General features: G+C 41.9%; 1 protein-coding gene across 4 annotated transcripts in view; it reads left to right on the forward strand.

Moving 5' to 3' along the window:
* LOC109963813 (attractin-like protein 1) overlaps nt 1–12,506 on the forward strand; it is a 175,376-nt gene that overhangs the window by 133,353 nt on the left and 29,517 nt on the right. For 3 of the 4 annotated variants that reach the window (XM_020606673.1, XM_020606676.1, XM_020606674.1), the window contains one exon: nt 180–275. In XM_020606673.1, coding sequence (XP_020462329.1) covers nt 180–275 — 96 coding nt within the window. The remainder of the gene's footprint in view (nt 1–179; nt 276–12,506) is intronic. The other variant, XM_020606675.1, reaches the window with a different exon arrangement.

Below are 12,506 nucleotides of genomic sequence, written 5' to 3' on the forward strand. Positions count from 1 at the left end.
CATGGCAATTAACACCATGTTGGACCTAGCAGAGCTGCTCAGCAACCATGAAAAGGGGACTGTGGTCCACCCATGAACAGTCAACATTGCTTCACGGTGTAGATAAACACTACTCTGTCAAAACTTTAGCTCAAAGTAAAACGTTAAGCTAAAAAACACTGATCTGTCTCCCTCCACAGCAGCTGATGAGAGAGCGACAGCAGATGGCCAGTCGTCCCTTTGCTTCGGTTGCTGTTGCGCTGGAGGTGGGCGGTGACCAAGAGGAGCTGCTACAGGTCAGCAAAAGACACAAACATGGATGCACACTGATGATAACACAACCAAAGAAGGCACAAACACAAGGGGCGTCACAATGTGTTACGAAAACAGCACACACAACAAGCATTAAAGGCTGTGTGTGCACTGGCAACACTTGCAAGTTTAGACTCTGAGACATCCTACCATTAAAACTGACACACAAGCATATAAACACTGCTTTCTCTGACCTTTTGCTGTGACTGGTATCATGGCCCTGCAGCAGGTGTGTGATTGTGTATTTGTATGAGGACACACAACAGGATGCTGACACTGTAAACAAACTGGCAGTTGAAAAAAGTTAGGTTTATGACACCCTGTGCAACCACACAAGTGTTTTGAGTTATCTTAGCCAATAAGAGCCCTTCTCAGATTCATGATGAGTGGGAATCATGCTTGTAAAAACAATGAAGACAAAAATCACCCTGCCATAACACAAGAGTGAGCCGTCAATCAAAAATCTAAAGATGACAATATGTTCACCAGCACTTTCTCTTTGAGATCAATAAAGTTTTTTTTTTTTAATTTGAATACAAGAGACAAGGCACAGTACAAGGGGTGACTTGGAGTGAATGTTGTGGTTTGTCAAAATGGCAGAGACTCATAAAAACAGTCTGACATCATATGGTTTGCTTGGATTACTCAGAGTGCAGTGCACTAAGTCAACATGAACCCTCGTCAAGAAAGAAAAGCAGTGCCTACACCATTATTTCTTGATTAACCATAATTACACAGCACAGGGAAATTGGAAATGTGTTCCTTTTTTTAATAAGGCCAACATTTGGTATAATCAGACTCTTTCCAGGCATGTGGTAAATTGTAGCAGGCTGATCTGCAGCTCAGCTTTGTTGATAAAAAAAGTAAGGGACACATGCTCACATGGATCACAGTGTCTTTGTTGGATGTACCGTCAGGCTTGGTGGTCTGCAAGGAAACTAAATGAAAATATGTTGTGTTTATGAACATGTGCTGAGCAGGTGAACACACAGTGCTGCTCACTTCAATAGCATCCACATTACAGTGCAGGGACGCACTGACATCAACAAGATGGTAGGCAGGGGACAGAGACCACATCTGTTTCAACAGCCCTTTATTCACTTAGCTGTCTTTCACCCACCAACCCTGAAGGGTCCTCCAGAGGCAATGCGGCTGATGGAGTGTTGGCCCTGAGAGAGGTAGCTGGCCCTCTGCTCACTGAGATCACAGAAGACATGATGCAACATACAGCAGTGCTTTTGGAGAAATGGTAACTGCCAGATCAGGCATGCCCTTCTCCTGAGGGGGAGATGCTGAAAGTTGATCAAATGGTGGTGTCACCTCTGTTCTGTAATTGACACACACATGCAGGGTTTAGATAAACAGAAGAGGGTGTCACTATGTGTGTTGTTTCATGAATAGCAAGTGGGTCTCAGTGTCCAGCATACCAATCAGACATGACGAAGTGGGATAATGTGATTAAGAAGGCTTACTGATTAGTTTTGGTGGCTCCTTCTAGTAGTAATGGGTGGAATCGTTTTGCGGAGTGTGAATTAAGGTTCAGGAAACAGCTGAGTGGAATATACTAATGTGACTGACCTTGGCTTGATGAGCTCATTTCAACATATTAATAATCCTGATGTAAGCGATATATTATGGGAAACGAAGTCTCACCCCCTCCCCAAACAAAGCCCCAGTGGCACCTGGTGACAGATTTAGCAGATTTGCTGTGTTCAAGAGGTCAAGCAGTCAGAATGGAAACCAGGAGAACAATAACCCTCATTTATCAAACATGCAAACAAATGTGCACAGAAAACACACTGTTCAAAACAAACTCCTCTGAGCCGTCCTTCTTTATGACAGTCAGCGTTGTGCTGGCCAGGTAACGCTGTGCACATGCTGAAATGCATCTGATTCAAATATAACAACTGACCCTGTTGATAGGTTCAGCCTTCCCTTTTCAGCTCAGACAGATCCTGTTGATTCACTTCAAATAAGTTCATCATTTGAGATTCTATAAAAAAGAGCAGGACACACAAATCCTGTGTCCTGCTGTCTGCTAACATTAAGTCCACCTTCACATAGCTCTCCTCCTGATTAAGGCTTCACCTCCTCACACAGTTTAAGCTGCAGGTTGTAGAGACAATGGTATGGAAAGGTATCTACATATGATGTTTAATTAGATTCAGCTCTGTTCTGACCAGTTCGGACTTGGCTCAGTTCAGTTTGGTTCATGTGCGTGTTGAAACCTCGGGAGTACCTCCTCTTATCTCTGCCTCTGCCTGGTTTCCATTTCATTCTTGAAGGTAAGAGACAATGGAGCAGAACACTATCTTCACACTGAGGTTAATTACACAACATCTGGTTCATAGTTAAGCATGCAGCTTAGCATAATTGTGTAATGAATGAGGGAGAAGGAACATTTCCATGCTGCCCTGCTATTTTATGTTGTCACGCTTATGCAGAGCAACAGAGTATAGTTAAACAAATAGAGTCATCATCACCCCATTTCACGCCATGTTTAGACAGCGAGCAAGGAACACAACACCTGTTGTTTTCATGCTCACACAGTGACTTGGTCTGCACAGCAGAGCTGGGAAGGTCAGTGAATTAGACAAGGAAGTTATAACTGCATGGAAAAGAGTGCAGTGTGATTAGACAGAGGATTAATGCATCACAAATGGCTGGATTGTGCTTTTTAATAGACATTTATATTATACATTTTCCATGGCAGACATATTCCATCTTCCAGTTTTCTTTCAATAGATATAAACAGCTAAATATGGAAAAGCCCTTTCTTTTCAATATTCACATCTGAGGAGACAATATACAAAGACTGACAATTAAAAAAAGGGAAAACACCTCTTACAAGATTAGTTTATCACCCATAAGAGTATTTGCACCATCATCCTATTTTTCAAAAGTTTCCAAAAAATTGTTGTAGTTCCCATTATCTAGACACTTGTGAATTTTATTTATTTATTGTGGAAATGCTCAGCCTACCATGTAATCTTAGGGTGAACAAAACCCTGGTGCTGCACCCTGCAGGAGGGCACCTGAGCCTGCCCTGGTGCTCCTGAGTTAAATTATTTAAACGCACTGCATACAACTTCCTTGGAGTCTAGATTTGCACGTATTAGTAATACTATTATTTAACCTCGTTAACTCCGCCAGGACGCGCACGTCCTCTACCTGTCATTTTGTGACCTCGCTACGTCACAGCCCTTTAACAAACATGGACACACCTGGTATCAATGAACTCTGTGAAGTCTGCTGAAACAGAAAGAGCATCCATTAAAATGTATCATAAACATAACTGCCAACTGAGTGCTGTGAAATAGGAGTCAAAACATGCTGATGGGTATTATCACCAAAGACGCAAATGTTGGCTCTTACTCTGGATGCTCGCCATGTCCTAGCACAACCAGAAACAGGTAAGCTTTCTACTATCAACGTACATTTTGTCTCGATATGTCCCCACAAACAAGCGGCCATAATTTCCGATTTTCATGCGCATGTGTTGTCTAGTTGTGTGTGTGAGCTGAGACCTGTGAAATAATGTTTGTTACCGTTAGGCTAGCTTCTTAGCACCTGTTTTTATTCGGCCCTGGCCGTTTTGTGACTTGAAGCTTCAGGAAACGTTGGTGCCGAGAACGTACACTTCATCAGGTTATGTTTGGCTGTTAAACTATAGCTATGTAGACTAAGGTTTCTGTCAGTGTAAAGCCGAGATTCTGCAGTTTCTGACAAGCTACGGGACATGCTGATTGACCCATGTGAAGGCGCAGTACCGCGCGTAAAGGTGCGCTCCAGCGATATTACGCACATACAGCCATGCGTCACCGCGCGTAAACGTGCGCTCCAGCGATATTACGCACATACAGTAGAAGCCTTGTTAGTGTATTTGTATGAACTGTTGGAGCTCTGGTGGTGCTAAATGTAGTTTTTATCCACTATCACGCTTTGGCTGAAAAAGTGTCATAAGTTTTAGTTTTTGTGTAAGTGATTTATATGTGAAGTGGCACGTAGATTGTTTACCATGTTCAGTATGGTCATTAGCCACATATGCAACGCTGGCTTCAAGAAATTATATGTATGCAGTTATTCCACCCTGATTGTTTCCCCCATCAAAATAATGAGGACTTATTGTTAATCAACATATCAAACTGCAAAATATTATCAGTGATACAGGCAATACATTAAATTTGGTTTCCTACCGCTCATTCAGTACAGTACTAGCAGCTACTGAATGAATGTTGTATGGACATGTTTAGCTACAGAAACGTCTTGTACTTTGTATACACTTCAGACAAACATTAGAACAGTGTTGATAGCACATACAGACATTATACTCTCTGATTATATGTCATCTTTAATGACATTGTGTTGTCATGTGAGTAAACGGTGTCCCCCTGGAGTTTCTTTTCAGAAGCTACAGTCTGCAGCAGGTGTTCAAACCAGTGGTGCAAAGTAACTAAGTACTTTTATTCAAGTACTGTACTTAAGTCCAATTTTGAGGTGTCTTTACTTGTTTACTTGTTTTAATTTTCTGTCACTTCACTCTCTTAGAGGAAAATATTGTTTTTTTTTACTCCACTGAATTTATTTTATAACTTTAGTTACTTTACAGAACCAGATTAATACAAAATTTAATCTTTAAATTTAAGACTTTATTGATCTCCAGTGAAAGAGTCACAGGCTACCCAGCAGAAAACAATGCATCAGTACAGTAATTAGAATCCAATACTGTGATATACGTTAATGGTAAATGTGCCATTCTGCATAAGGAGCACTTTTACTTTTGGTACTTTAAGTATATTTTGATGCTCTTACTTAAGTAACATTTTGAATGGAGGACCTTTACTTGTAACAGAGTATTTTATCACCGTGGTTTTGCTACTTTTACTAAAGTTAGAGATCTGAATATTCTTCAACCACTACTTCAAACCACGGTCTTTTCCCTTCTGTCTACGTAAGAACAAACAATCTTAGGATCTGTCACAAAACATGTGGATATGCAAATTAAAATGCTCTCCAGTTGTCTGTGTCTCAAAGTCATCTATATCCGTCCTCTATCATGGCAGCGTGTCTGGGGTGGGCTAATGATACAGAACCACGTGTCACAGCTGGAAGGAAATGTGTTGGCCCGTGCAGTTTCATCCAAGTTCATGTAGGTTATCTGTTCCATTTCCAGGGGACTTGACATCTCTTCTTTCCATGGACAGTTGGCATATCTCTTCCTAGAATAAAATATAAAAACTATTTATCCATATGTTTGTTGAAAGCCTGTGAGAGTAAGATATTTGCAGTAGTGTATGGTATGGTATGGTATGGTATGGTATGGTGGGCTATTGTTTTGCCGCTAAAGGCCACCTCTTCCACTCACCCACCTTGATCAGAGTTTTACAGCGTGTCACGGCTGCATTACGGAACACAGTCGGAGTCGTCGGCATAAATCAGTCTTTCCTCTGCCTCCATAAAGTACCACCATTACATCGTAAAGTTGATGAGCCTGCAGCAGCTAACATCTGCACGCCTCCGCCTGTGAGAAGCAGTTCCCGTCGTACTGCTTATTAATGACATTCTCCTGTTTTCATAATGCTATTTAAAGCAAATAATGATCCAGTTTCACATCTTAGGTTTTAATGTGGCGTATTTATTCTTCAACTGTGGGGATTTAATATGCCTCTGGAAGAAGGGTTTGTGGGTGGAGAGGGATGGATGGATAGACTGAGAGCGAAGGGGAAAGAAGCAGATCAAGAATATTTATGACACCTGGGAGTAATGTATGTTTGGTGTGAAAATACACAGCTAAATACTCCACACTACATGCACACGTACAGCATCGCGGGGCTTATCAGAAAATGGGAAGAAAAATGAGCAAAGGTACAAAACACAGAGATGCATTCATCACAGATGATTGCATGTACATGTCTGGTTTACTTTTGCTTTGCAGTCACCTGTGGCGCTTGCTGTGTGTCTCACGACTGAATGGCATGCCCATCAACTGGCGCGCACACACGCACAGTGCTGTTATTAACTCAGTAAGTCACACTTCTGTCAACACAAATGAGACTAAAACAAACCCATTCCTCTTCACATTCTGTTTGCACATTAACAAAAAGGCTGCTTCTTCTTTTAATCACAAGATTATTGTAAAAAGTGTCCGAGACACATGTAGTTTCACTGGCTGGAGGAGAAACAGCAGCAGCAGTGAGCAAACACGCTGACTGTCTTCCATCATCTCTGTTTCTCTGTCTTCTTATCTCTGTTTATCTTTTTTCTGTCTCTCTGTCAGGGGCTTTTTCTGAGAAGAGAACTGTGCATGAAAAAAGACTTGTACTCCTGATGACGTACAGTAAAAAATACCTGAAGTAGTCGGTTTCTGTCTTCACCCCAGCCAGCAGTTCCATTATGTAGCAGGTGTCAATAAAGCAATTCATGGTGAGAACGGAGATGACAAGTGCTCCGTCATGGAGAGGCACCATGTTTGAGGTTATAGGACTGGAAACAGCTGCAGATAAAACCCCACCAGATGAGAAATATGCCGCTCTGGTTCTGAGACTGAAGTCATTGCTTCTAGCAGGACAAAAGTGAAACAAATCAGAGTTTTACTTTTGAAAGGAATTATTGTCCTTCAGAAAGTGGCAATACATTTGTCAGGTCAGTGACTTTAGAAAAAGTCTCCCTTCCCCTGAATTTAGATCTTTAAAATGACATTAAACTAAAAGCTGTGCACCACAGAGTGCAGCACAGTCCTTCCAGCTTTAAACACCACTTTGTCTCTCCTTCCTCTTTCTCCCTCTAACTATGTCAATCATATAATTTAGTGCCAGTTTCAGGTTCAGCTGACCAAGCAGGTGCCCATTATGTCCTGACCACTTGGTTCTGAGACAAATACAGGAGAAATACGGGGCTGTTGGGTGAGAAAGGAAGTGGATAAAACTGAGTAGAACACAGCCGAGAACAGCAAATGCTTCCTGTAATGGAACAGGTGGAGACCGTCTTCTCTATAGGAGATGTGGATGGAGGCTGTGTGTTATGTGTATGTATGGAACTTCAGATGTGCAGACAAATTGGCACTTTGTTACAGACACTAACATAAAGAGGAAGCACATTTTTAAAGGCTTAATAGTTCGATGTTGAAGATGTTACTGCTGGTGGTTTTTAATATAATAATTAGAATAATAAACATCATTTATTTAGCACTTTACAACTCGGGGAGCCCAAAGTGCTGCACAAAATAAGGATAACTGTACACTAAAAACAATACTAAAACCGACAGAGCACTACTAAACCATAACCCAATAATCATAAAATATAAAACGTGCACAATGCCGTTCAATGGCAAATAAAACAAATTAAAGCTCGAAAGATACGTTTTTAATCTGGATTTAAAAACCGTTAGCTAGGTCGTAGATCGAACCTCTAGCGGTAGTGAGTTCCACAGTCAGGGGTTATAAACGGCAAATGCGCGGTTCCCCCCCCCAATTTTTGGATCGGGACCGTGGGACCACTAGGGATATGTTTTCCGAGGAGCGCAAGACTCTGCACGGGACATAAACAGATAAAAGATCTGCCAAGTAAGGTGGGGCAAGGCCGTGTAAGGCTTTAAACACAAAAGAGTCTTAAACACAATCCTAAAATGTACAGGCAGCCAGTGTAAAGTGCGGAGAACCGGAGTAATGTGGGCAAGCCTGGGAGTGTTGGACAGAAGCCGAGCTGCTGCGTTTTGGACCAGCTGGAGTTTTCTAAGCAGCGACTGAGGTATACCAACGTACAGGGCATTGCAGTAATCTAAACGCAAAGTGATAAAAGCAAAAGCATGAATCGCCTTTTCTAAGTTTCCCTGAGATAAAAAAGGCTTAACCTTAGTTGAGTCTGAGATCTGATCTGCTTATCAAACTTAAAACCCGTATCAAATATCACTCCCAGGTTTTTTACCATGTCTGTGAATGCAGGGGCAGGAGCAGCTGCACATAAGCTGGATACACCTGTGGCTTGGTCGGGGCTAATAAGAATAAATTCCGTCTTATTCTCGTTTAAGTGGAGAAAATTCTGAGCAAGCCAATTCTTAATATTTCGAATACAGTCATACAATGGAGTAAATGCTTTTGGGTCAGACAACACCAGCGTCAAATAATACCAATGGCATATAGATTTGAATGTCGTCTGCGTAGAAATGAAAATGAACATTATTCCTGGATATAATTGACGCCAATGGTGAGATATATAAGTAAAAAAGTAGCGGTGCCAAGGTCGATCCTTGTGGAATGCCAGAAGTAAGCTGGACTGTATCAGAAGAAGACTCATCAATAGTGACAGAAAAGGTTCTATCTCTTAAGAAAGAGCCAAACCACTTTAAAACCGTGCCCCCACAAAGTAAGAGAGTCAATGTATACACACAACCAGGGTTGGCAGTGATGGCTGAGAAGACCAGGATGAGCAGGTGAGTAGACAGGAGAATGGCGGATGTTGAGATGGCAGGAGAGACACAGGAGAACAGAAGATCGGGCAGGTGTAGCGCTCACTGCTAGCACCCATGGCTATGGGCGAAAATTGGCTGGATCAGTTGGATCGAGATTTGCTTTCTTCAGAAGAGGCCTCACCACCAACGGGTGGTGTTGTTCAGCCATGGGTCAACAGAGTTCCTAGCCCTCCTTTTCACCAAGGGAGCGATGGACTCCATAATCGTAAAACAAGTAGAGTCAAATAAGCCGAGGAGAGCGTCAGGACATGCCGGGATGTTCGCAGACCCTGAGGAGCACAGCTCAGCAGCAGAGAAAGCCATGGCAAAATCCGACGCCGTGGCTGGAGTAATAATCCTACGTCGCTGGCAGGGAGCCAGTGATGTAAGGTATTTTAATGATTGTCTCATGTTGGACTATATACAAAATGTGGGTGTTAGTAGGTGAACATGCAGAGTGAAGAAGAAGTCCAGTATTAACCATTTGTAGACCACAGATGGCCTCCTGACCATCAGCCACAGAGTCAGGTGTAGGGTTGATCTCTAGTTTTTGTCCATAAGTGGAGGCCTGTTTCCAATCTTAGCGGTCGACCAGTGCTGGTGCAGTAAGTTGCTGCGGCCACAATTTTTTCTTAACCTTTACCAGGTAGCTTGTCTCTAAACTTAAAAAAGTCCGCTGCAGCTGTGACTGTGTCCATATTATCCCGGTTACATATTAGTCATGGTGATCTCATGGACATGTCAGAATGTTGTGTGTTTATTGTAGAACTGCTGAGGAGAGTGTTACTGTAAAAAGCTCTTTTTCTTTTGACTCTGCAGTGGAAGCTGGTGAGCGAGAAGGTTGTGGCCTTGATGCTGAATTATAATTCACCAGGATTCTCCTGTGAGAAATGCAAACGATTCGCCCTGAGCAGATGGCAAGTTGGCGTGTTCTGCTCAGCAGCAGCGTGCACAGTCGGTAACTGTTTTAGGCCAGGACCAAATAGAGGACAAAATAATAGAAACAGCTGTCAGTGTGATGTCATACAATTCAACAGCACCACAGACCCTCTCCAAAACAATTGCTAAAGATGAATCACCACATCTCTAAAATTATACAAAAACTTAATGAACTTAGGTTTTACTGCTGTATTGACTGACTACATTAGTTTACAGGGTGTGTTACTCAGACTGGACTTCCTGGTTGCTATGTCCTCAGAGGGTTCGGTGTGCTTCAAACAAACTAGATAGTGTGATGATGGAGTTCACTTTCACACAGACTCTTCTGCCGTAGCATTTATGGTGTTGCATTCAGTTGTACAAGTGAAGGCAGAACTAAGGTCCCACCTCTTAACACCTGACCACTCACTGGCTCGGGAGGTAGTCAAACTGCCTGAAGTAACACAACGAGAACTTTCTCAGAGCCCTACCATGTATCTACCATTCAGTCTGAGCAGTGTTAATTGGCTCATTTTGGTCATTTAAATGGAGAAACAGCCTTTCACAAGAGCAAAACCAGATTTTGTTCTTTTTTTTTAAAATCTGATGAAAAGTTCTCGATTCGGGCTTCAGATAGTGGGGACCCAGGCTACAGCGTGGTACCTGGTGAGGCCATTCCCTCAGTGTAGAGTCTTATTTTAATGATGAGTATGTTCATCTGTTCTCTTGTCAACGTGATCGATATCTCCACCTTCCTCCTCTACAGTCCATCAATACTGAGTCGGGGGGAAAAAAAAATGAAGATGGTCTTTGGAGCATTGCTGCAGGTGCATGTGCTCAGGTCTTTGCATGTTTGTGTGTACATTTATACTGTATGCATGTGCAGCCAGGTAGGTGTGTGTGTGTGTGTGCTGTATATCCTTCCCTGTGGATGCAACTCCGCATACTTGTCAGGCAGAAAACATTAATCTTCTTTAGTAGTGGAGGGGATGGAGAAAATATGTGTGGAGGAGGAGGAGGAGGCCTGAATGAAAGACATAGTCCACCTCCTGAATTAAGAAGAGGAAAAAATCAGGCATTAGAGAAATAATTAATTTGTCATCACATAGAATGAGGGATGCTGAGATTAAGTGAGGGAGAGGGGAGGAGACAGAGGGACAGGCTGTGAAGTGGTCCCTCTGTCCTCCCTTGCAGTAAGAGGATTGTTCGCTTACCGACATTGTGATTAAAATGAAAATTCACCACAACTTTTGACTCGGATACACCCGTCTCTCTTTCAGTTGCACACGAACACACACATGTTCATACAGTCTGCTTAATAAGCAGGTGTGTGGAGACAAGGATGTGACCTGGTGTCCTGGAGGACTGGAAGAGAATATGAAAAGAAGGATGATGATGATGGAGAAACAGAGAGGGCGACACAGAAGAGGATTAGAGGGAGAACCAGATGCAGAATGGTTGAAAACAGGTCGACAAACAAAATGTGGTAGAAGTTTGGGAGAGGGGCGTGCACGATGAGTAGCCAAGTGGGAGGAGGAGTTCTGGACATAAAGGGTTCCACGAGTCCCATCAGTGTCTGCATAGAGCATGATCGGTGGATGCAGGCCGTACAGGAACATCTCCTCATACCTTCACAACAGAACACACCATCTTTGTGATTAAGGTCTGTTGCCTTCCTCGGATGATGATGATGATGATGATGATGATGATGATAGGAAATGGCAACTACAACTGAGTGATGGTGTGAGATGTGAGCCGCAGTCCATAAAACATTCTCGTAGCCCCAGCACCTCCAGAACTGAGACTTGTTGACCTTTTTAACCCCATACTATCATTTTATAACATTTCTTGAATCCTCTCTTCTAATGATGCCATTTCTTTCCAGTTGAGCAAAGCTGGTGACAGAAAATGACATTGTTTCTCTCAAAGATGAACGTGAATGTATTATTGAAGATTAAGTGAAATTATTGAAATAGTTTTAAATACACTTGTGAAGTCGAGGTGCTTTCACACAAAGCCAGAGTGATGATGTCATTTCTTGTTGCCATCTGTATTTTTTTAGATGAGAAGAATAGTTGTAGTTCAGAAACTGATTAAAATTATATTTTTCTTGGACAGAATCGGATTATTTTTGATTCCACATCGTTTGAAGAGTCTCTGAGGATTCAGGAAATGCCTTTTTGGGTAGAACAGCGGTACGAGGTTAAAATGGTCAGCAAGTCCCAGTTTTTTTAATGGAAGATGATCACTGTATGTAAAACATGAACGGCACAAGCTGGGGCGAACATCCACACTGACCTCCCTCCTGACACATTTTTAACAGCGTTATCATGCTGCTTTTGTCTTTATAGCACAAGGCAGGACAAGGACAGTAATGATTCTAAACACAGCTCATTGAGTTTTTGTCTCGTGAATTAAAATAACTGTTATAAAACGTATTTCATAAAAAAATCAAAAGTTTGACATGGTAATTTAGTGTGTTAAACAATTTTGTGTGTAATTCTGATCTTTAAAAAACAGTGTGTCATGATTGTTGCATTTGTACTAATATAAATTTTTATTATTTTATATGTGTTGCCAGTGACGTGCGGTGATGTTGACAGCTGGTGAGGCACTGACTCTTTTACAGTCAGATTTACAAATACAAAGGAACCATTAACAAATTGTCTGTTAGCAGACAATGCGTTATGTTTTATAACTCATAACATTCTTCACACAAACGTGATCCATATTTAATTTGAGGTTAAAATTTATTCCAGTTGAGCTTATTTCTAACTAGAAATAATAAAAGTTTATGGTCTTACCTTTACTTGTACACGAAATCCATTTGTCAGCTGGTATGTATTACAAA

This window comes from Monopterus albus, unplaced genomic scaffold (genome assembly GCF_001952655.1).
Source record: "Monopterus albus unplaced genomic scaffold, M_albus_1.0 scaffold80.1, whole genome shotgun sequence".
Taxonomy (NCBI): domain Eukaryota; kingdom Metazoa; phylum Chordata; class Actinopteri; order Synbranchiformes; family Synbranchidae; genus Monopterus; species Monopterus albus.